The 25,533-nt window shown below is 47.1% G+C and overlaps 2 protein-coding genes across 2 annotated transcripts in view; both read right to left on the reverse strand.

Annotated features, from left to right (window-relative positions):
• Positions 1-25,488, reverse strand: LOC136420539 (obscurin-like). The gene is made up of 28 exons (XM_066407486.1): positions 25,485-25,488; positions 25,012-25,278; positions 24,348-24,614; positions 23,528-23,794; positions 22,473-22,739; positions 21,726-21,995; positions 20,942-21,208; positions 20,366-20,629; positions 19,487-19,744; positions 18,685-18,942; positions 18,276-18,533; positions 17,470-17,736; positions 15,562-15,831; positions 14,560-14,826; positions 13,006-13,272; positions 11,791-12,057; positions 11,133-11,399; positions 9,404-9,670; positions 8,476-8,742; positions 7,975-8,244; positions 7,208-7,474; positions 6,234-6,500; positions 5,179-5,445; positions 4,180-4,479; positions 3,592-3,861; positions 2,407-2,673; positions 1,264-1,533; positions 1-323 (listed from the first exon to the last, which is right to left on the reverse strand). Exons 1-28 carry the CDS (start codon positions 25,486-25,488, stop codon positions 1-3), a joined length of 7,287 nt encoding a protein of 2,428 aa, XP_066263583.1.
• The window catches only part of LOC136420989 (titin-like), a 158,647-nt gene that overhangs the window by 42,719 nt on the left and 90,395 nt on the right, over positions 1-25,533 (reverse strand). The window lies entirely within an intron of this gene.

The following is a 25,533-nucleotide window of genomic DNA, read 5'->3' on the forward strand; positions in this document are numbered from 1 at the left end:
CTAGAAGAGGCGATGAGTAGACAGGGCAGATCCAGCGGACATGTTGCACGGGGTACCTTTCACGAGCAGAGTCGCGGACGACTTCTGGCGATCAGACTGGAACTTGACCGTCCCCATGTCTGACAGTTGGCAATCCTGGATCACCAGGTAATACTTGTAGCCCTCGGACTTCATATCGACGGTATCGCTCTTCTCGCACTTGCCGCCCTTCTTGTACCACTCGACCTCTCGGCCCTCGTGGTTCATCTCTATGGCGAACGTCGCGGTTTCCTTCTCCCAGACCTCCACGTCCTCGAGATCGCGCACGATCTCCAGAGGGAGCGCTGCAAGAGCGGAGGAAAGGCCGGGGTGAGAGGCATGTTAACGTGACGCCTTACCCTTCTGCTGCTCGCTCGGCAGTGTAAACCGACATGAAGAATGGATATGAAGAAGAGATATGTAGAAACAGACACAATGTGTTATCACAGGTATAAAAGATGAATTCAATTAAGTCACTGAATAAAAAGTCTCTTTGCACACAACCGTTTTATTCAACCGACGTTTCGGTGACCCTCTGTCACCTTCCTCAGGGCAATACTGACAGTGGAAGTTAACAGACGGTCATCGAAACGTCGGTTGAATGAAACGGTTGTGTAAGAAAAGCATTAATTCAATTGAAATGACAAATGAAAGTGAAAAAAAGGAATACAGAAATGATGACAAAGTGAATGAATTCAAATGAAATGACAATTGAAAGTGAGAGAATGAATACACAAATGATGACAAAAGTGATCGCTAGAAAAGACTGCCAAGGGAGGGAGAGCGGCGTTGCAGCGGAAGGAACTCTTGCCGAGATGGAACAAAGCTGACGCAAACTTGCAGGGAGTCAAGGGAGCCATAGGAAAGGGAGAAAGAAGAGGAGGGTACTGGGGGTCATCTGAGGCTGAGGTAGGACACAGGGAGGTGGGGATAAATAGCTACAGATGGGGTCATGCTTGGGAAGGAGGCAGGACAGGCGAAGACAATTGTCTTGAGACACCAATCGCCTTGGGAAGACATTGGCAAAGGAGAGGGATACGCCAGGATACCAGTAAAACGCTGTGGTCGAAGGGTAGGGGGAAGGAAGGGAAGAGGAGGGAACATCGGGAGGCATAAAGGGAAGTCATTGATGGCAGCAAACGCCATCTGAGGAAAACGTGCGACGCAGGGAGACAACGCCGGCAGAAAGCTGGGAATTGCAAAGGCATAAAGGACCTAACGAAGAGCTTTGCTAGTGATACACACCGTCCACAACGAGCGCTGCCGTCGTTTTATTGTCCTTATTAGCGCACGTGTACGAGCTGGCGTCATCCAGGCGGATACCGCGGATGAGCAGCCTGTGCACGCAGCCCTCTCGCTCCATCTCGTACTTCTCCCCCGCCTTGATCTTCTCCTCGCCGCGGTACCACGTCGCCTCGATGTCGGGCTTGGACATCTCGCACGTGAACGTGGAGAGGGGGTCCCGCTCCATGGCTCGCTGGTCCTCCAGCTCGAGGGTGAAGGTGTAGGGGAGTTCTGGTGAACACGCACATGGGTTAGGTACCACGTGGAGGTATAATCTACAAGCAGATGTCGTAAGACAAACCCGTAACGTCTAGTAGCCCCTGCTTTTGATACAGTCAAACCTGGCTTCAACAACCACTCAATGGACTGAGGAATATTGGTTGCTGAGGACAGGGAGATGTTAACTATGTAAAAATGGACGGGGCTGTTTAAATGTGGCTCGTGACTGGAGGACTGCGCCAGGTGATTGTCTGACCAGGTTTGACTGTAAGATGACCGTTTGAAACGGCCAAGAGCTAAAAAAAAAGGTTACGACTTTGCCCTCCAACATCTGCTTGGAGATTACGTGGAGTGACATGACTAGGATATGTACCGGATGGTTAGTATGTGATGCTGCTATTTAGAGTATCAACGTTCGCAACGAATTGGCCACAAACGGACCAGCAGTGGCATGTACTTTGCAAATCCGCCGCCGGCGCAACAGCGAGACGACACAGCAGTGTTCGTCCTTCTGGAAAGCTTTTAACGCACGCATGCATGAGGTTCCATTTGAACTACTCTAAGACGCGCATGCGTAATGTACTTCTTCAGTAGTAAAGTTTAGTGACTTCTAATAGATCGTTAATGGCTACGTCTCTCTAGTTCGTGCTTTTAAACATCATTTGCAAACTGCAGTTTTCTTACAAACTTGCCTTATCAATTGTAGAGTTGAGATAGACATAAGAGCTACTAGATACACTAAGAGCGCATACGTTACGGCGTAGTGCAACTTAACGATATTTGGCAGCCTGAGCGTATAGCAATGCAAAGTGCATTGTAGTATCGCTTCTGCTTTGCAGCGGTCGGCATGGCAGCCGTTGTCACGGCAACCTTGCGTGGGTCTACCTTTGACAAGCAGGGTCGCAGCAGATTTCAGGCCCTCGACCTGAAACTTGATCGTCCCCATGTCAGTGAGCTGCGCGTCGCGGATGGTCAGGAAATACTTCATGCCCTCTGACGTCATCTGCACCGTGTCGGATGGCTCGAGCTGCTGGCCCTTTTTGAACCAGACGATCGGCCGGTCCGGGTGGTTCAGCTCCGTCTGGAAGACGGCAGTCTCCTTCTCCCAGACCTCAACGTCTTCGAGGTCCTTCTCGATCTTAAGCGGCAGCGCTGAAGGGTGGGAAAGTCATGAGACCCTAAAGGCGTACTCTACTTAAAACGCAAGTAATGCTGATAATAGTTGAATTGTAAGTATTCTGCCTACCTATTAAAGTTATAACTTTGCGCAGTAGAAGTGCAACACCAGGAGTGAAGTTATATCCTACATGTACGTAGCAGTGCTTATGCGATTTGATATTCGTATTTTGTTACAGAACCCTAGAGATCACCATCATGAAAGGATAAAATTCGAGTACGCATAGAAGAGCAGGGATTGCAAATAGGAAATGTAGACTACAAAAGAGGTTGTTAGAGCAATGTACAGTCCCCTGTAAAATAGTAGGGAAGTCGCTGTTACTACACATGGGCATTGTGTTATGCTGTGTGCTTCTGTCGCTTGCATAGTCTAAAAGCGTCTCAGTTTAACGTTGAAGTGTTACAGGTGTCCGCTACAGTAACGTTTATATACAGAAAAGTAGTCGCAGTTGCCAAGCGGAGAAGGTAGTATGTAGTGTACTAGGAAGAAAGAAAGCTGTCTAGAGTAGACTGTTATAGACTAGAGAGAGCGTGTAGAGTAAAATAAGCAAACTCAAAGAAGGGTTTTAGCTGAGTTTGCCTGAAGCAAGAGCCCTATACATGTGCCTTAAAAGAAATACGGCAGAAGTCATATTAGCAATGCACCGCCCGCAGTATGGGTGTTAAGAAAGGCAAAATCAGTCGCTCGCATTGGAAGCGTTTCCGTCAAGTCAAAGTGCGCTACCGTCAGCTGATCACTACTTTGGCCGTCTTTAGTTAGTTTTCTGGTCTGATGTAGCATAAAGGTGTCAGAGCTCGTGTCAAGGGTCGTTAGATCTGCTGCACGTGGGGTCATGTCAGAGGTCATTAGATTACAGCGCCAGGGGTCATGTCAAGGGTCAAGACTGTACGTACGGTCCACGACCAGATTGGCGGTGGTTTCGCTGTCCTTAGATGCGCATGTGTACTTCCCGGCGTCCGTAAGTTTGATGTCCCGGATGATGAGGCTGTAGGCCGTGCCGTCCACCTCGAACTGGTACTTCCCGTTCTCCTCGCAAGGTTCGCTTTCGAAGAACCACTTGGCCACCTGGCCCTTCTTGGACATGGTGCAGGTGAACTTGGCCATGTCGTCGCGCTCGACCGCGCGCTGGTCCTTCAGCCCCAGTAAGAAGCCGATGGGCAGCTCTGAGAGCGCGCAGACAGAAAGGGAAACGCATGAAGTAACAGTAAACACTAATCTCCAAGCAGATCTACACGATGCCAAAATCGTATATGTTTGCCAGAGAAGCTCCAGTCAGCCAGATAAGCTTCAGTCTGAATTTTGGCACCGTGTAGATCTGCTTGGAGATTAAGTTAACACAGTAAACAACGACAAACAACAAAGAGCGCAACGCAGAAAGTATCATTCTAGCGTGAATGAACGATTTTGCAACCTTGTGCAAATTCAGGCGTAAAAGTGCATCAGCGGAACGCAGCGTGTCTGTGAACGACAGAACACGGTACCTTTGACGCGCAGGTGCGCCTTGGCCTTGTGCGAGTTGACCAGGAACTTGATTTCCCCCATGTCCTCCAGTTGGCAGTTGTGCAGCGTGCACTTGTACTTGTAGTCGTCGCACATGATGTCCACGGACTCGTGCGGCGTAACGCGGCCTGGCGTCCTCCTTCCGCTGTCTTCAAGAAGCACGCCCTTCTTAAACCACTGAACCTGCATCTCCTTCTTGTTGAGCTCCACCTCGAAGGTGGCGGAATCTCGCTCGTACACCTCCACGTCCTCGAGCTGGCGCGTGATCTCCACGGGGAGCTCTGCGGGGGGTGGAAAGGCATGATGAAATGGTAACAACACAGGTTTCGCTAACGCAAACCTGTAATGAGGGTCGTGTGCCCGGGAACGGAGCTCAGCGATGCACTGGCAATGGTATAAGCTGCAAGCAGCCCCACTACGCGGTGGGGACTTTGTGTCCATTTTAAAGACGTCATATTGTGTCTAAAATTTTTCGTGAGCAGACTCAACATAGACATCGTTATCAAAAGTTGTGGATTGAATTTTCAACTCCATCTTACTCCTTTCACTGGTACCCATTTAGCTGCGTTGCACCAGCCACTAAAGGATCCGCTGTGGAAGGAGTGAGGTGGACTGTAGTCTTTATAATGGACGCAATTAAAAGGCTTCTTCTGACAGCGCAAGCCAGAAGTGAGCTGCTGCAATGACTGAGCGTCTCTAATGATGTGCAAAGTTTTTCCAATAGCGTGCGGCAGTAATTTGAAAAGTGCGCTTAACGTTAACTGGAAAATGATTCTTCAGTTGCCTGCAGTGACTACGCAGTTATCCATGGTCTACCACTACAAGGATGTAGTCTATTCTAGACGCCTTCTTCTATCAAAGCAGTAGCAGCGGATTCAATCTCATAGCTTGGAAGCGACAAATTTAACAGCTACGCTATTGAAGAGCGAATGCAGGTAGCAGCCCCATAGTCAGCGCCTTGCTGAGGCACTCGTGTGTACCTTTCACCACCAGCGTCGCCGAGGACTTTCTGTCCTCCGTTTCGAACTTGATGGTTCCCATGTCCTCGATCTTACAGTCCATGAGAACCAGCTTGTAGACGTTGCCGTCCTGCAAGAAGTCCACTGAGGCACCGGTCTGCAGCTCCTCGCCCTTCTTGTACCAGTGGAACTCCGTGATTTGTCGCGAGAGTTCGATCTCGAAGCGCGCGGTCTCGTCCTCCCAGACCTCCTGGTCCTGCAGCTCGCTCCCAAACTCGACGGGCAGCTCTACAGGCGCAAATTGAGATGTGACAATCATAAGGCTACATGATGAATGTCGCAAGTTAATACGTAACAGTTATAGGGCTACATAATGAATGTCGCAAGTTAATATGTAACAATTCTAGGGCTGCAGAAAAAATATCGCAAATTGAGATGTAACAATGCAGAAGAAGTGTCGCAAATTGACGATTAACATCTACAAAGTAATAGAGCGCAGGTTGTTAGCAAGAGCGCTACAGCGCAAGTCAAAGAAGATCCCTGGTAAAGAAATCATCAGACATAATGTATACCACTGCATACAGTTGTCTGGATCAGCAAAAGTCTATGGTGAAAGAGACTACGTCTAAGAGAGAGCTTTACAAAGCGCAGATAGTTAGCGTGAGCGCAAGAGTTCAAGTTCAAGGATTAGCGCTGGTCAAAAAATCTTCATTTCTAACGATTGTCAGCATTGACAAGAAAACTACGAAGCTCAAACTACGTCTAAGAAAAGTTTGTAGAGCGCATATGGTTAGCGTGATCGCAAGATTGCAAGTTCAAGAATGAGCGGTTGTCAATAAAACTACATTATCATACAACGGCTACATCTTAAAGAAACTCGTTTGTAGAGCGCATATGGTTAGCGTGATCGCAAGTTGGATGAGCGCTGGTCAATAGAACTTAAGTATCATACAATAACTACATCTTAAAAACTTGTGAAGCGCATGTTGTTAGCGTGATCAGTGAGCGGCAGTTTTCCTCCAGCAAGCACGGAGGTCTGTTTTTGGCGACGCCTCAGGAGCGGAGCCTTTGTCTACCTTTGACGATGAGCTGCGCGGTGGAGGCGAGCTCTCCCACTGAGAACCTGATTTCTCCCGCGTCAGTCAACTTCCGCTTGTGCAGCACAAGGGTGTAGACGTTGCCCTTTGACCTGACCTCGATCTCGTCATTGGGCACGATGCGCACGTTCTCCCGGAACCAGAACACGTTCATATCCGGTTTGTTTAGCTCCACCTCGTAGGTGGCCATCTGTTTCTCCCAGATCTCTTGGTCCTCGAGACCCTTTACGATCTTAAGCGGGAGTTCTGGAGAGGAGAGGAGACGATGGGGGGACAGGTGAGGAGGAGGGATGGGGAAGATGAGCAGTACCACCATCCTCCTAAGCCAGGCCCTCCGCCTGTATAGTAGTTCAAGCAACGGCCCTGGCGTACAGACCTGTAATCTGCCATTCTTGCTGAGTTAGCGCTGGTCAGCCGTTACCAGCCAACCACGTCGACGCTTACGATAAAGATGCAACGTGATTGGCTAGTAACTGCCCCTCTAACAGCAGGAGAGGGGTTTCTGATTGGCTGATGAGAAGTTGGTCCACCAAGGCCGTTACTTGACATACTCAATAGGAGGGCCTGATATGAGAGGATGAGTACTAGAATATCACAGGTTACATGAATGGAGAACATTACACAACAGGACATGAAAGAAATTGTGAACAAGAAATGATGAACAAGAAAGGGAGAAATGTCGCGCTTGGAGAGAATGACGCACTAAGACGACTTGGTCTTAGATAACTTTGCCTTCTTTACTTGTGGGAATTATGTCTCGACCAACGTAGTGATGTGTATTTTAGTTTTCTTAATAAGATAACATTGTGAAGGTTGACTTTTCCTTATCAGATTACAGAATAACAGATGAAAGAAGGTTTAAGTTGGGTCGAGTGAAAATTCCCACAATTTCGCTCATGCGTGTTGCGCCCCCATTGCGTCATCGTCTCAATCACGTGCTCGTCACATGATACCTTTGACCATGAGAATGGCAGACAGCTGCAGCGTCTCGGTGTTGAACTTGACGGGTCCGATGTCCTCCGTCCTGCAGTCGTGGATGATGAGGCGCTGCGTGTTCTCGTCCGTCTGGAACTCGACGCGCGCGCTCGGGTGCAGGTCCTGCTTCTTCTGGATCCAGTGGAAGTCGGAGACCGGCTGCGACAGTTCGACTTCGAACGACGCCGTCTCCTTTTCCCAGACTTCCTGGTCTTCCAGGTCACGTATGACGTCGACGGGGATGGCTGGCAATGTGATATGCAGAGGTAAATACATGAATGCTTGGATGTCTGTTTACTGGGGCATGCGTTTTCCCCTGCCTGCGTAAAAATGTGCAGCAGTGCAAAATGGTGCGACAGATAATAAACCCGCTATGCTGAAAGAGAAGGCGTAAGATGAAAATGCCGCTGCAGATGTGATAGCACTTAAAAACATGTTTCAGTCAAACTCGCAGCAGTAAAGTTGGCTCTATATATGTATGATTTTCTTCAAAGAATAGCGCAATATGAAGCATCTTAGGCATCTCTAAGCAAACTAGGCATATTCTATTAGCAAAAGTCTGAGCATCTGATTTAGCATTTGTTTACTCACTAAATCCTACGCCATTGTGCTGTAGCAATTCTTGTAAGCAAAGTGCAAAAGCAGTCTAATGAATCTGAACTTTAATCGCTGTACGAAAGCCGCATCTTGCCTGCGCTTAACGAAAGCAATGGAACTAAGCAGCGAGTATTGTCCAGACGTCTACCTTTGACAATGAGCGAGGCCGTGGACTGCAGCTGGCCGGTTACGAACTTGACGTTGCCCGTGTGACCCTGCAGACAGTTTTTCAGAGTAACTCTGTAAACCAGGAGACCCTCCTGCTCAAATATGATGTCGTCCTCAGGCTGGAGCTCCAGTCCCTTTCGGAACCATTTGAAGCCCTCGATCGGTCGCGCCATCTCGATTTCAAACGTCGCGGTTTCGCCTTCAAAGATTTCTACGTCCTGCAGGTTGCGCCTGATCTCGGCAGGGAGCGCTGTTGAGAGGAAAGTGTAATGTTGATGAAAGGGGGAGGGTGAAAGATTGTGAGGGTAATGGCTAGAGAAAGGATGAATGACGGAAATAACGGAGATCTGAAGCGTCAGTCTCATGCAAGATCCTGATTGGTTAATTATCCCAGTGTTACAAAGGAGATAACCAATGAGGACTACGCTTGGTAAGACTGACGGAAAACGCATCAACACGAGCTTCAGAACAGGTGTTGTACCTTTGACCATAAGAATGGCGGAGGATTTAAGGTTTCCTGTCTCAAACTTAACGTTGCCAATGTCCTTAAGCAGGCAGTTGCGCAGGAAGAGCTTGTAAGTCGGTCCCTCCTGTTCCATCTTGACGTCGTCGTTTGCCTCCAGGATTTCTCCCTTCTTGTACCAGCGGAACTCGGCCACGGACCGGTTCAGCTCAATGTCGAACCCGGCCGTCTCCGTCTCAAACACTTCCTGGTCGTCGAGCTCGCGCACAATTTCTACCGGAAGAGCTGAGAATGATGGGAGGAAGGGAGGAACAACGTGAGGGGTTAGACATGACGGACAGTGGGTTAGTTACCGGAAATGACGTCACTTCACAGAAAGTGCGTCATGGACATTCACATGATGATGATCGCAATGCGGTGGCAGCAATCTTACTCTAAAGCGAACTGCAGTGTAGCGGCGTTTGCTAGTCTATTTTTTGGCAGATATTTCTCTTATCTATGCAATACGATACAGTTAGCGCAGAACTGGGGGCAAAGCTGAGAATAGGAAAAAGCAGTAAAGCATTTAATGTTCTCTTAATCGAACGATGGCTCTTAGCGTTGTCAAGTAGATGTTCTGAGGTGAGTTCCTGAAGCTGACCTAATGTTTGTGGCACTTCTTGCCATTCAGAATCCAAAGATGCATCATTTTGTGATGTAACACCCGGCATCAGAACATCTTAGAAACAACGCATAGAACGGCTGCATAAAAATGAAAGCTTCTCCTGAAAGTAGCAAACATTTTTATCTAACTGAAGCAAAGCCGGTAATAAGCGCAAGGAAAAAGCACTGACTATAAAGCGCATTGAGGAGCATTGAGATGAACACTGATATAAAGCGCAATACGAAAGCAGACTGTCTACTGCAGCGCCCAGCAAATAGCGCAGGTCTTGACTCTAGCCGGTACCTCTGACGATCAGTGTGGCGGTGGGCTTGAGCGGGCCGGCCTCAAACCGGACCGTTCCCATGTCCTTCAGCAGGCAGCCCTTGATCGTCACTTTGTACTTAGCTCCCTCCGTCTCCAGCACGACCCTGTCGCTGGCCTCCAGCAGTTTGTTCTTGAGGAACCATTTGTACTCCTCGATGGGCCGGCCGAGCTCGATCTCGAACTCCGCGGTCTCGTGCTCGTACAGAGTAACGTCCTGTAGTTCGCGCCGCACGACGATAGGGAGCGCTGTGGGATGGAGGGAAGAAACGAACGGAGAAAGGAGGACGTTACAGGAAGGCTGGGACAGGATGAGATCAGAAAATAGATGAAGGAAGATGTGTTAAAACTGGAGATGAAATGTGCGAACTGTGTTGTAGACGTCAAATCATGTTTACTGTAGCATGAAGTGCTGACTAACGTCCACAACACAGTTAGCCAGAAATGGATGAAAGGTGGGGACTGTGGGACGGGAAAAGAGACTGGACACCTCTGACAGTGGACAGACCTTCGCTAAAGCTATCTAGAAATGACGAACAAACGTTTTTACATGCGACTGTTTGCAAAGTCGACTGTATTGTTCCAAAATGACTGAATTCAAAAATTCTGCCAGTTGTTTTGGCAACGGGAAGGATTTGGTGATAGAAGTACATTTACGAAACATTTCTTTCTCGAAAACATGCGGAACTTTTTTTTTGGCGAAATAACACGACTAGTTGGGCTCAACATTCCAGGACACGACATTCCAAGATGATGACGTCAGGACAGGTATACGACACGTTTCGATGACGTCACGACAGGTGGACGACACGTTTTGATGACGTCACGACAGGTGTACGACACGTGACAGTCGTGGTACCTTTCACGATAAGCGTGCCTGAAGACTTGACGGGGCCCCCTTGGAACGTAACTGTCCCCGTTTCGTCCACTTTACACGAGCTTAGAATGAGGCGGTACGTGCACAGGTTTTGCTCTAGCTTCACTCTATCGCTCTCTCGTGTGGCTTTGCTTCTAAAGAACCAGGTTAAGTCAGGGACGGGGTGGTCCAGCGTGATCTCAAACACGGCTGTCTCCTCCTCAAATATCTCCACGTCATGAAGGGGCGCCAGGATGGTGTAGGGGAGAGCTAGGGGGAGGGGGCAGGGGAGGTGAGACATGTGGTGGAAGGAATGAAAGTAGGAGCGAGTATGGAAATGGCAGTGGAAATAATGAACAGCAGCTGACCATTGGAGAGATGTTTCATGTTTTGTGACTTCTAAGATCGAGATGGTTCAGATTTTTCAGTGAATAAAAGGAAAAGGAGTACTGCAAAATGCCGAAATTTGTTGAAGATATCGTCTCAATGGGCAGCTACTTGTGAATGAGGATTAGTGTGAAACATTCAGGTAGGAACACTGTAGAATTGAACGCGCAAAATTGTGAAGCGAGCTGAAAGCAATAGCGATAATGTGAAAAATACTAAGCGCTACGATAGCATTGGCATTCTATGTGCATGTCGCGACTGCGTTACGTAACTACTTTAAAGACAGACTGCATATTATCATTATCATTTCGACTTATGATACGCAGTGACTGTGTATCATAGGATACATGCCTCTTCAAGAATGGTTAGAGTTGTGTTGTACTCTAGACTATAGAAAGCTGTTGAAGCCTATACTAAAGCAGCGCGTTTGAGCGTCTCCAGCCTGCAGTGCTAGTTTCCATCGTGTACCTTTGACGATGAGGGTCGCTGTAGGCTTGACGGGGCCGGCCTCAAACCTGACCGTGCCCATGTCGGATATCTTACAGTTCCGCAGGTTGAGGGAGTACGTGTTCTCTTCCAGACTGTACTCCACGGAGTCGCCCAGCTCAAGGAGCTCTCCCTTCTTGAACCAGCGGTAAGTCTTGATCTGTCGGTTCAGCTCGATCTGGAAACTCGCCGTCTCCATTTCAAACACCTCAACGTCTTCAAGACCCTTTATTATGTCCACGGGCAGGGCTAGAACGTGGGAAGATGTCTTAAGTCTTAAGTAGTATCAAGGTCTTAAGCTTTCACTCAAATGCTCTACGAACTCTATCAGAAAGATAGCACGCAAATAGTAACTGCTGTTTATAACCAGTAGGCTGAAATGTATCAGCAGCACTGAAGGAATAGATGCATATATATGAAAGTTGAAAGATACGCAAGCTTTCTATACCTGTTGGCAGCAACGAATGTCAGAAGCGCTAAAGAGAACTTTAAAAGTTAGCCTTACATTTTAGAGATCTTATCTACGTACATATAAGATAGTTTATGTCATGCAAGAAATTGTAAGAAGAAAGCGCACTTAGTTAAAGAAAGATAAGACAATCGCATTACGCCCGCGCTAACGTACGCTGCTAAAGAGTACCTTTAACAATAAGCATGGCCGTAGGCTTGAGCGGTCCCGCCTCGAACGTGATGGTCCCCATGTCCCCGAGGACACAGTTGCGCAGCTCGAGTTTGTAGGTCCGCCCGTCCTGCTCTATGCTGATGTCATCGGTGGCCTGGAGCTCCTGACCCTTTTTGAACCATTTGAACACCGGCAGCGGCCGGCTCAGCTCGATCTCGAAGTTTGCGGTTTCCGCCTCGTAAATTTCCACGTCGTGGAGATTGCGCACTACGTCTATGGGCAGGGCTGAGGGTGGGAACGGAGAGAGGAGGGCATGTGAGGACATGGACTAGTCTGTCGTCATAGCAACGCTAAGGTCCCTCGCCCGGCGCATGCTGCTTACTCGCTCCTTATCTACACAAAGCCGCTCCTTCGCAGCCATGTTTCCGACGTGTCTGATTTTAAGCCGCAATTGAGACTCAACAAACGAGTTTCGATGTTTGAAGTTTCCGACCCACGGGCTTTTCAGGCTGCCTCTAACCCCGATAGATTGTTCGAAGAACCGGCAGGTCAGAGAATGTTACATTGTGCACTCTAACATCTGCTTGGAGAACATGTCGGAAACATCGCTGGTCTATATAGACAACAGGAAGCTTCAACGCGCAAAGTACGCTTCGCAGCATTGCCATGGCAACAAGTCTGCCCTTTCTTGCGCAATAGACCGATCCCTGATGTTCATTAGAGTTCCAGTACGAAAATTTTCTGCATTTTGGTCAATTTTTTTGCATTTCTTCATTTTGTTGCGTATTTATACGTTCTGACCAAGATGGCTCGGGCTCTAGCTACGAGATCGGTCTATCTTCGCGTCCTGACAATAGGACTGACATTTTCAGACTAAAGCAAGCTGTATTTGCAGAATCGCTCGCACGCGACACATGGACTTCTGAGCGCAGAGCAGAGTACAGAGAACGACACTTTTCACTTGCAAAATGCCGTTCTGGGTACCGGGCAACAACAGGGCTTCTGGAAAACCTCCAACCGACGGGAAGACGTGTGAACACGAATCGTGTGTAAACATGCACACTCGCCATTCCTGTCCACACCTCTGTCCGACGGATAAAGGTTTTCCTGGCACTTTTTACACTGAAAGCGTTTTCACCGGCGCCTTTACACTGAAGCGGTGTCACCGACACTTGTACACTGAAAGCGTTTTCACCGGCGGCACCTTAATCCTAAAGCGGTTTTGCCTGGTACCTTTCACAATCAGCGTTGCGGCTGGCTTGACTGGCCCGGCTTCGAACCGAACCGTGCCCATGTCTGAAATCTGGCAATTGCGCAGCTCCAGATTATACGTTCGATCGTCTCGATGGACGATGACGTCTTCGCCCGGATCTAGCAAGAGCCCCTTCTTGTACCAACGGAACTCTTCTATCACCCGGCTGAGCTCGATAAAGAACGTCGCGCTTTCGCTTTCGAAGACCTCCTGGTCCTGTAGGCCACGGATCACTTCGATAGGTTGCGCTAGAGGGGGAGGGGGGTCGCAAGGAGGGGAGAGGGAAGGAGGGTTAGAAATTACGTCTTCTGATACGGACCTAAACTACTGGGTTATATGGTAACTCCGTACGCAGCTGCAACACAGAGAATAATATACGAACAGATCCTCATGTCAAAGCGGCGCGTGGTTAAGATGTGAAGGCATTAGCTCTTTGTATCTGGACTAGTACTACTCTAGCATATCAACTGGCTTGAAGATGATAGCGGCTCTTTTAGAGCATCGATCCAGTTAAACTACAGTCTCAGCTTTATAGTGGATAAAAGCTTATAAGATCCTAACTAAGGTTAGCCTAATTCACCAGCTGAAGCATTAGGTTGTACAAGAAGCCTAGATCGTCAGGTAGTGAGTCTGGCTTTATACGCACAGCGCTGCAAATAGAAACTTTGACACGCTTTCTGTCAAAGCTTTTCTTGGTTAGGTGCAAGAACATATTTTTCTAATCATACAGCATAAGTGATTTAGCGGCTACTATTCTGCCCCCATCATTTATAGCAAGTGTTAAAGTTCGAAAGATTATTCAGACAACACTAACCTGAAAGGAAATATGGACATTGAAAGAAGAACGAACCAAATTCACCTAAACCTACTACTGCATATCAAGGGCAATAATCCAACATGTCTAATTATGATGCCCGAGCTTTTGACAAAGATATTTGCATTTTGATATCTACAACCGCCGTGCAAAGTTCTAGACATCACGAACAGCTTCAGATTTTGCAAGGTGCAAAGCTTCATTTTTGTTTCAGCATATCGCCATCAGATTTTAGTCGTGAAACTAAACACGCGTATTCGTGGCAGTGCAGTAAGAAAGCTTATAAATCTGTCTTCCCACATTGGAGATATCCTTTGCGGAAAAGTCGTAAGGAAGCAGCAGAAAAGCGTTGAGCTTAGAGGACTACAGTAACGCGTAAGCGGAAGGAGGTCTAAAGATGACATTGGATTCTTTTGGTTTGCTAAAGCAGTGGGCCGAGTTACTGAAGTTTCCAATCGTTTCATAGCCAATGACAAAATTTACGGTCTTTCTATGTGATTGAAATCACATAAAGCATTGCTCGTTGATACTTCGATTTTGATTGAGATAAACTCTCTAAGCATCTATCGTTTACATGCCTGTAGTGATAGATTCTGTGGAAAGCTTATACATGCAACGAATGTCAGAATCTGCAGTAATCGACCCATGACGCTAGGCGGCGCAACAGCCTGCCATGCACGAGTGTCCGCAGCGTTGCCGAAGATTGCCTGTCTGTCTGTACCTTTGACAATGAGCGTGGCGGTGGGTCTGACTGGGCCGCACTCGAACTTGATGGTGCCCATGTCGCTGAGCTGGCAGTCTAGAAGGTCAAGTTTGTAGGTCCTGTCGGTCTGTTCGATCTTGACCGTGTCCGAACTCTCCAGTTCCAGGCCCTTCTTGAACCACTTGGCGCCTGGCAGGGCGCGGCCCAGCTCGATTTCGAAGGACGCGCTTTCCTGCTCAAACACCTCTTGGTCTTGCAGGCCCTTGATGATCTCTATGGGTAAGGCTGTACGGGACAGGTGGAGGGGGTGAGTCATGACGTATAGGTACATGCTCTACGTTACTACGTACGGTTACGCATTGGTGTGTTCTGTATTGAAGTTACTACAGTGCTTAAAACTCGCAATTCAGCCTTAGATTTGCGATCTGCAGGTAGCCATATATCTTTCCACTAGACGAGTCTAAGTCAGTCTACACACAATGTGTAAATGAAGGCGAGAAGTTCTACCTATTGCCAACACTTGCGATATCTCAGCAGAACTAACATTGGAAATCCATACTTAAAAGCAGCAGCAGAAAGTGTTCGCTCAAGATGCAAACGATCTTAGCTACGCACACCTACCTGACAAAAAGAAGACCCAAAAAGGCGCTCAAAGCAACAAAGCACTATGGTCAGTCAGCGGCTACGTCTTAAAAGTATTTTAAGTTCTAAAGAAACCTCCTCTCTTTTTTTATATCTTAACTCCTATTTAGCAGTGTCAAGAAGCAAAAGAAACTCTCTCAAATTTTTCTAAGCCATATACAACTCATATCGCAGAAGCATCATGCTCTAGATACTGATGTACTTTTCAAGGTAGCAAATGGTTAAAGTGTGTCTGAAGCCTTGGACCAGCTAACTTTACCAATGAGCGTGATAGAAGCATAAATTTACCCTATATAAAAGACATAGCATCTGTACATAAGTCTCTAACGTGCGGCATTGTATCGCAGCGGAGCGCAGCCAGGGCACAGTTCAGTGTACCTTTCACTATGAGTGTAGCGGACGGTTTGACACTGCCGGCCTCGAACCGGACCGTCCCCATGTCATCCAGGTGGCAGTCTCGCAGCTCCACCTTATAGGTGCGCTCCTCCACCACCTCGAAGGTCACGTTATTGTCCTCCTCAAGCTTGATGCCCTTCTTGTACCACTTAAAGTCCTCCACGGGACGGCTCAGTTCGATCTCAAAGGACGCGCTCTCCATCTCGAACACTTCCTGGTCGGTCAGACCGCGGATTATCTCAATGGGTAAGGCTGATGGAGCGGTGGGGAGAGAAAACAGGAGATGAAACACTGTACAGACTAACGAGATATCCTTACCACGGCGTTACCCTGACGCCCCTGCAAGAGAACTGGGGTGAGCCGCTGCTGGGCTATCGCAAAGCGGAGGGGAAACCTTGGGATTAACTCTTACCAATAGATATGTACAGCGCTTACTATAACGATATGCTGGGACAGAGGCAAAGCCAAGAAGGAACAGCGTATGTCATGTGTACGTGTACTAGTGAAGGCTAGCAATCATTTTGTTCGCGAGGTAAAGTTATACTTGTATGGAATGACATTGTAATGAAAAGACTAGTTGGTAATGTAGGTCCGTATCACTAACGTGATAGCATACAGTGCACAGGTGGTTAGTAGTGTCGGTAGACTAAGTGAGATAACCCTCGTAGTGCGGTCGATGAAATGTTTATGATAAATTGGTGATGTAGATAATTGTTTGGCTCACTAAAAGTACCGCCGGGAGTGAAGATATGTAATCTATCATGCGAACGTTAGAATCCGGGATGCAAACTCCTTAAGAATTAAGATGTTACAATGAACATGCTAACTCCCTAAGGTTTAAGATGTTAGAATTAAGACGTGAACTCTGATACCTTTCACTACAAGGATAGCCTGTGATCTCAACAATCCGCGTTCAAACCGAATCCTGCCCTGATCTGACAGGAGACAGCTGCGGATCTCCAGCCTACACACCCGCCCCTCCGTCTGTAACTCCGCCCGATCGCCCGGTATCACTGCTTCCGTTTTTTGGAACCACGTGAAGTCATCTACCGGACGACTGAGCTCGATTTCAAAAAGGGCGTTCTCCGATTCGAAGATCTCTACATCGGCTAGTCCTCTGATTATATCTATGGGTTGGGCTACATGTGCAGAGCAAATGAAGAGGGTTAGTAGGCTAATGACGTGATCGTACTTAGGATGAAGGAAGGAATGAATGAAAGATTGTTAGAGAAGACGAGAAGCACGTGTTAGAGTCCTTGAGATGAGAAAGACATCTGTTAGTATGATGGTAGCTCTAATTAGCTATTTCTCTCAGAGACTAGATTATAGGATGAAGAATTGGTGGATAAGAAGTGTTGTTTGTAAGATGTGGTGTCGTGCCGGTGGACAATACTAGAACCTTGAAACAAGAAACACATTGCGATGATTGAAACCGCAGCGAAACAAAGCGAACGCAGCAGAACGAAGCGACAGTTTGACCAAAGCTACGCAAGAATGGTGGATGCATTTACCGTTGCCTCACCTGTAATAGATTCTAGAAATTCTGTTGTTGTTCTTTTTCTAAGCCTACACGCAATCTACACTTCAGCAAAGTGGAAACGCATTTAAATGCTTCCAGGACAATATAGTCTGATAAGCGCAAAGATAATAAGCGTTCCTAACATGAAAGATTGGCGTAATAAGTACAAAAGGCACAGCGCATAACCTATGTTGCCATTGAATGCCGCGCTAGTAACTATCGCAGACCTGAGAACGAAGAGAATAGATTATCATCAGCTTAAGTACCGCAGGTAGCAGAGAAGCCTTGCACACGCACATGAAAGCGTCTTCCATTGTAACTATTGCACTCGCAGCGTAGCAAGCCGCTGGTTGGTTGCCAGGCGTGTCTACCTTTGACGACGAGCGTGGCAGACGAGATCAGTCCGCCTGTGCTGAAGCGCACGGCGCCGGTCTGATCCACGCTGCAGTTGAGCAGAATCAGGCGGTGCACGTTCTCTTCGTCCTCGAAAATGACGTTCTCGCCCTGCGTCAGCTCCTCGCCCTTCAGGAACCAGCTGAAGACGTCCACGGGCTTGGTGAGCTCCAGCTCGAACCGCGCAGCCTCCTCCTCCCAGATCTCCTGGTCCTTCAGATCGCGCCTGAGCTGCGGCGGCAGGGCTGCGCACAGGAGGGGGGGTGAGGTACCTGCTACATCACTGACTCATGCTCACTCACGGCAATGCGTAAGATATGCTTAACCCTCATAGAGCTGTGATCTATCGCAGTGTCTAACTGGCTCTGGCGCTGTGAGGGTTAACTCGTAAGCGTTTTGAGTCATAAAAGCCAATGGATCAATCGTATCATTTTACGGTAATTTGTGCAATTTCAAACGTATAAAGTGGATCGAAAACTGCAAGCTTGTGCAAGATTCATGTCTATCTGTGGACGTTGCATTTTTAGAGCATATAGCAAGACAGCAAAGTCAAATTCTTTTTCTCGCTCAAACTATTGCGTAATTTTCTGATTCACAGTTTACTAGGAATCCAGCTAAGCATGATTTTGACTAAACAGATTCTGAAAGTTTTTTCAGTTATTTCCGAGGGTCTTGAAGCAAAGCGCACACACCACACAGAATCGCAGCATATGTGTTTCGTCCGGAGGAAGCGTACTGGTACACTGGTACAGAAGCTAGCGCAGCAGGACACAGTACACGATACCTTTGACAATCAGCTGTCCCGAGGTCTCATGGTTCAGGAACTCAAATTTGATCGCAGAGGTGTCTTCTATGACGCAATGCTTAAGCGTAAGGCTGTAGAGCACGCCTTCCGCTCGCATCAGGCAATCGTCGCCCGGCTCAAGAATCTCGCCATGTTTAAACCAGCGGAATTCCTTCACTGCCTTAGCTAGGACTACTTGGAAGTTCGCCGTCTCCTTCTCAAAGATCTCGACGTCGTCAAGGCCCTTTTTGAGAAGGTCTAAAGAAAAGTGTGAAAGTGAAATATTAGCAAAAGTGTTTCTATGCCGCCATAAAGAATTTGCAAATTTCACTGCCAACTTAACAAAGAGCCACGCCAATAGCTTTCCAGCTATGAATTAAAGCGCTGCGAAACTCCACCACATTGGTACCTTTCACAATGAGAGACCCGTTGGACTCGATGCCAAAGAACTCGAACTTTATGCTGCCGGCGTCTTCCATGGAGCAGTTCTTCAGCGTGAGTCTGTAGATGAACTCATCCACCTGCATTATGATGTTGTCGTTCTCCTCCAGCTTTGTGCCCTTCTGGTGCCAGGAGTACGAGTCTATGGGCTTGGCCAGGATGATCTGGAAGGACGCGTTCTCCGTCTCGAAGATCTCGACGTCTTCGAGACCCTTCTTTACCATATCTGGTTAAGCAGCGAGGATGTACAAACAGTTGAGTCGTTTAGACATGCAGGCAATCGAAAATTTCAAATTTGTAAGCAGGCGATAAATTACCATCTACTAGCCAGGAAAGAAAATGCGACGAAAGAGTTTTACATGCGTTAAATTGACACTCGAATATGTGCTTTCAAATTGGATCGTGAATGTTTCATGTTTGGACTTGAAAAGCATTTAAGCTACCCAAAAGCCTGGTAAAATTAGACAATCTTAAGTCTACAAGCTGATTCGTAGACCATGATTTGGAAAAGCTTCAGGACTAGACGCAGCTTCAGATAGCAATCTAACATTTTCAGTTTGTAATCATGCGATAAATCACCAACTACTAGCCAGAAAAGACAGTTTAATATATGTGCTTTCAAATTTAGTCGTTGATGTTTAACGTTTGGATGAAGCACACAAGTTAACCAAAAGCCTTGAAACATTACAGAATTTAACGTAAGCTGCTTCGCAGGAAAAGCTTGAGAACTAGACGCAGTTTGAGCGCTGAACTCTGCACGGCGGCTCTACCTTTGACGGTGAGGTTCGCGGCAGTATCCAGGCCCATGAACTCGAACTTGATCTCCCCGGCATCCTTCATCTGGCAGTTCTTCAGCGTCAGCTTATAGCGGGCCTCGTCAGTCTCGAAAACAACGTTTTCTCCCGCAACGAGCTCCTCGCCCTTCCTGAACCAGCGGAACTGGTCCACGGGTCGGCAGAGCTCCGTCTCAAACACCGCGGTCTCGGTCTCAAACACCTCGCGGTCCTGGAGACCCTTCTTAAGCAGAGCTACGTGAACAATGGCCACAACATCAGTACAAGTACGCAGAGGCATGACTACAGGTGAACATCAGTACAAGAACGCAGAGGCAGGACTAGAAAGGATGATAGAATGATTCACGACCGGAGTTGATGATTCTCCTAGCTGCATCTGAAGGCTACAAATGGGGAAGATACGTGTGAAGTAATGCAGAAAAGTCGCACACGCAAGTTAACGAAGCCGTGTATGTAGAGAATAAACGCAGATACGTAGAGTCATGCAAAGCGCTATGAAAGAAGAGACTGGCATCTCTAAGCAACATCGATATTTCCAGAGCTGTACACATATTACCTTATCCCAATAGCGAAGTCGCATGGCACAATATATTAAGGCAATGAAGCAAGTGTTTGCGTGAATGAAGTATATAGTGTTGAAATCTTCTGATGTCTTCATGTGTCGACCTGTATCAATCTCCACCTGTGCCTTCTAACAGCTTTAGAGAAGCAGAAACGCTATTCCGCAAGTGTAGTGAAAGCTGGCGCCTTAATCTAGGTATGCAGCGGCATAAGTGGATAGATTCGCATCTAGATAATCATTGCAATTGCAAAAATCGCAGAAAGCCAAGCCTTCGGCAAAAAGTGACGAGGTACCTTTCACAGTGAGCTTAGCAGCAGATTCGAGGTCCAGGAAACCGAATTTGACTTCTCCCGTGTCGCTCAGATGACACTTGTGCAAGGTCAGACGATAGGTGCACTCATCCCTCTCCATGACAACGGTGTCACTCGGGGTCAGAGCCTCCCCGTTCTTATACCACGTGAACTCGTCAAAAGGTCTGGCGAGCTCGATTTCGAAATTCGCAGTTTCAGTTTCGAAGATTGTCTGATCCTCTAGACCATGAGCAGACTTGATGAGAGCTGTGGTGTCGAATACAAGTCAGAGGTTATGATTACTGTGTAAGAGGTGAGATCAGCAAAATATTGTAGTAAACCAAATGATTCTCCTTTTTTTCAGTGGAGAAAATGTATACCTTTTTGTGTGCATGCTAGGGACCGCAAGATAAACATTGGCTATTGATGGCTATTGATGGCCATTGATGCATGTAGTCGGTGATGTGCTGCCATAAAAAGTACAATTTAAGAAAAGGGACGGAGGGAATTTTGTCCTCGACTTTTTAGTGCCATAAAAGAGTTTGAGATAAAGCGCAAGAATGAAAGTGAACGCATCACCTTTGACAATGAGACTAGCGGACGGTCTGACATGTCCGGACTCGAACTTGACCGCTCCCTGGTCGTCCACCTGACAGTCCTGCAGCGTGAGTCTGTACAGAGACCCCTCCTCCACCATCAGCACGTTCTGGCTCATCTCCAGGGCAGTCCCCTTCTTGTACCACCGGTACTCCTCTACGGGTTTCGTCAGCTCAAGCTCGAACGTCGCCGTCTCCTTCTCGTAGATCTCGACGTCTTCGAGATTCTTCTCGATCTCAGAAGGAAGAGCTGACGACCAGGCAGGTTAGTCAGCACCTGACTTCCATTGTTACATGCAGAGCAAAGCTCAAGTGGATTCTTTCCGCAAAGAGGATTTGAAAATTGCGTCGCGTCGCCCTGTGCATTATGACGCAGAAAGAACTATACACTAAGCAGAAGCAGAGTAACTCCATAGCGCCATAAGCAAAGCATTGAATACATTTATAATCGCATTTACTTCTCTTTCACTAATCGTTTACAGCTTCTAGTATTTGCAAGAATACAGCTACATGCTTAAAGCCAAACTGTAGCTGTTATTGCAAAACTAAAGCTATCAGTGAGTTCTCTTAACTATAAAGCAGAATACGAAGCATTCTATCTGCTAGAAAGATAAGAGCTTGCCTACGCATATAACGCGCAGTGGCACTGAAGCAGTTACGTGGTCGCATCTTTTTTGAACTGGACATCTTTTTTTTTGCTGACAGCAAAAAGCAAGCAGCCATCTGTTATCTTTGCGCCGCTAGCAGAATAATGTATTCGTGTTTACCTTTCACAGTGAGCATAGCAGTAGATTTCAGGTCACCCGATTCGAATTTGATTGAACCCTCATCCTCCAGGACCGCATCGCGCAGGATGAGTCGGTACGTGAGGTTGTTCAATTGTTCGATGGCAACTTTTTCACTAGCCTCAAGTGTTTCTCCCTTTTTGGACCAGGAGAATTCCTCTACCGGCTTCGTAAGTTCTATTTCAAAGGACGCGGTTTCTTTTTCATAGATTTCTACGTCCTCAAGACCTCGCTTGATTTCTGGCGGTAGCGCTGAAGGAACATGAAAATATAAGATTAACAATTAGCATATCTTTTGAATAAAGGCAGTTGCTTTCTGTAGAATTTGGGCCAAAGAAGAAAGATATACCTTATATACAAAACACGTGTATCGCTAAAGGATCTGTATAGATACATCCTAAAGAACCATTTCTCGTTATGATATGTCACAGATACGTTGAACGTTAATGTAACAGTACCGGTAGAAGGATAATGATGCTTCTATAGTAAGTAGATATGTTGCCCAATGCTTTGGTGATCTAACAGTACCTTAGTTGCAATGATTACACGATATAGCAGAAATTGAGAGAGCTGACAAAAAGGCGACCATCTTGGAGCGTGACCTCTGACCTCTGTATATACATATATATATATATATACCGGTAGAATTTTTCTTATTGGCTCTTAAGAAGTATCTTCTATGAAGCTTAAGGAGATTTGCCTGAAGCCTAGCCCTTCCGTTTCCCATACCTTCGACATACAACATGGCTGTGGTGGAGTCGTCCTTAGACGTACAGGTGTACTCCGTCTCATCCTCAAGCACGATGTCTTTAATGATGAGCTCCTGGAGCTTCCCGTCCACGACCATCTCAAACTTATCGCACGTCTCGAGCTGCTGCCCCTCGCAGTACCACTGCACCTTGGCGTCCTCCTCGGACAGGAGGCAGGTGAAGGCCGCCTCCACATCCCCCTCCACCGCGCGCTGGTCGTCCATGCCCTGGGTAAACTTGTGCAGGACTGCAAGTATGACAGCAGCATGGAACGTTACCGTTTTAACATGTATAATGAACCAAGTGATACGGCCTACGCAACTTACCCTGAAAGCAGATCTTAATAGCGAAGCTTAGACTGCAAGTCTGAGGCAATCGCTGAAGTATAAGGCCTAAAGTGGAGATCTATGGTCTGTATAAACGGTACTGGTAAAACTAAGCCTATTCCTGTCTTTATCTCAAAGCAGCGGCTTACTCCTAAACGCATAAACTCTCTAAAACTTGTAGGTGCGGCTGACTTCTCTTTGCTTATGCCAAGCGTTATAACTAGAGCTAAATGCCTTACACTACAGAAAAGCGCTGTGCGTTTGCTTAATAAACACCTGTGTGCAGCGCAACCTATGATAAAAAGTTACAAGTCGCAGATTGCAATGTATCACAAACACGCGCAGTGCGAAGCAAAAAGTCGCTCTAAGCAAAAATATATCTCACCTATTTCCTACCTTCTACTGTCGGCCTAAGCAATGAAGCCAAAGCGCTGTTTCTTATCTGCTATGCTATCTTCTATTGACGCCTTCTAAGCAGTAAAGCCAAAGCGCTGTTTTTTCTGCCATGATGTCTTCCCTTGTCGCCCTAAGCAATGAAGCCAAAGTGCTATTTCTTATGTGCTTTTCTATTTACGCTGTTTCTCAACCATTTGTTACCCTCTATTGTCGCCCTTAGCAATGAAGCCAAAGCGCTATTTCTGCTATGCTAACTTCCACTGGCGCCTTCTAAGCAGTATAGCCAAAGCGCTTTTCTCAACCATTTTTCTACCTTCGACTGTTAGGTTCGCCTCTGTCCTGTCGTCTTTAGACGCGCATGCGTATCTGGTCTGATCCTGGCGCCTAACGTCCCGGATGATGAGCCTGTGCATCGTGCCCTCTGACACGAGGTCATATTTGAAATCAGCGGACAGAGCCTCGTCTTCGCGGTACCACGTGACCTGGCGGTCTGGTACGGACATGGCGCAGTTGAAGACGACTTGCTCGTCGCCTTCGATCGCGTACTGGTCCTCCATCCCCAGCACAAATTTGGCGGGAACTGAAAGGGAGTTGGAACAGTGAGCAGGGGACAAGCTGCGACATTTAGGTGATGTTTAATATTAGCTATAGCTAGAGTGCATCACCTCTGTGTCCTGTATATTCTTCTGTTGTTTAATAAATAAAAGAAAAGCTGTGACAAAAGTAGCTTTATAGCCTGGAAAGCACCATCAAAGAGCGTTCTAGAGTACGCCATATGTATAACAATACTATATCATTAGGCTCGCCCCTTAGGCCTCGCCAAAAAGCGCTGCTATCACATTTTGCCTACTCAAAGGTTGCCAATAGTTAAGCATGCAGCCTATCGGATGGAATAAAGTGAAAGATTTCAAATCATATGTGCTCAATATCAAGATTATGGCTATACTGTGAGCTGAAGTCAAAGAAAGTTTAGCATGTTTTCATGAGAGGAGCGCCAACGGTACAGAAATCATGCAGTTTCCTTGAATAGAAACAAGATTAGATAGTTGTATCGGTAGCAGTAGAGACGTTTCATAAAGCAAATTGGTCATTAGAAGCGCATTTCTAGTGGGCAAAACGCGTATTCCATATACCTTCCACGTAAAGGTTCGCAGTGGTTTTGCGGTGTTTGGAGGCGCAGGAATAGTAAGTTTGATCCTCTCGCTTGACATCTTTGATCACCAGCATGTAAACATATCCATCTACGCTAATCTCGTATTTGTCTGACGCCTCCAGGACGTCGTCCTCCCGGTACCAGGTGGCCTCGCTGTTTGCCGCCGTCATCTGGCACGTGAACACGGACTTCGCGTCGCCTTCTACTGCGTACTGGTCTTTTAGCGCACTGGGGAAGTCGATTAGAGCTGGAAAGGAAGGTTTGGAAAATGTGGATCTTCCTTACAAGAGCTTGTGAAATTTTCCATCTCATTAAATTCTTAAGTTATATATAGTCGTTAAAGATGACCTGCAGCCAGCTCAAAACTAACGAGCAAGCCAAGAAAGTCAAGACATTCTGTCGACGGATTTTGCGGTATTCAAATTTCAAAAGCTGCGAAAGAACAAATTGAGTGACATTTCGGTTGAATAGCATCTTCATTGATGACGAAGTGTTTACAGTATTCTACATTTTTTCAAGAAAGCAGTAACAGCATTTGACTATTTCAGAGGGAAGCCACATTGTTAATAATAGTGGGAAGCAGATGACGCGCAGCCTATACCTAATGCACATTGCACGCAGGGAAGCGTTCCACCTATCGTTACCTTCAACGAACAGGTTGGCGGTTGTTTTGTTGTGCTTAGAGGCGCACGAGTAGGCGGTCTGATCGGTCAGAAGGATGTCGTGGATGATCAAGTGGTGAACTTGACCGTCCACCAGCATCTCGTATTTGTCAGACGCCTCCAGCTCGGCGTCTTCCCGGTACCAGGTCGCGTCCGCGTGGGCTTTGGTCATCGTGCAGGTAAACTTGGCCTTGGGGTCGGCTTCTACCGCATACTGGTCCTCTAGGCCAGGCTCGAAGTCAACATACGCTGTTGAGGATGATAGCTGATGTTATCAATTGTACATTTAAAGGAAGAAACCTTCAGCAGCAAGTTTCGCAGAGAAGAGCTGTTGCGCTGTTTATCTTAAAGTGGGGGAGAGAAATGTCATGTGAAACTTGAGAGAGCAGCACTGTTCGGGTGCGTTGTACTAGTGGTATAATTCTAAATTGCGCATAGGCGAAGCTCAAACCTACGCATGTTCTTAGCTGAGGCTAATATAAGCAGCTAGAATAGTGTATTTGG

The sequence above is a fragment of the Branchiostoma lanceolatum genome, chromosome 15, assembly GCF_035083965.1.
Source record: "Branchiostoma lanceolatum isolate klBraLanc5 chromosome 15, klBraLanc5.hap2, whole genome shotgun sequence".
Lineage (NCBI taxonomy): Eukaryota > Metazoa > Chordata > Leptocardii > Amphioxiformes > Branchiostomatidae > Branchiostoma > Branchiostoma lanceolatum.

Coding starts and splice junctions, on each gene's coding strand:
- LOC136420539 (XM_066407486.1), bottom strand. Junction 11,400..11,790: donor GGCCATGCTTATTGTTAAAG/GTACTCTTTAGC, acceptor CCCACGTTCTAG/CCCTGCCCGTGGACATAATA. Junction 5,446..6,233: donor CGCGCAGCTCATCGTCAAAG/GTAGACAAAGGC, acceptor TTGCGCCTGTAG/AGCTGCCCGTCGAGTTTGGG.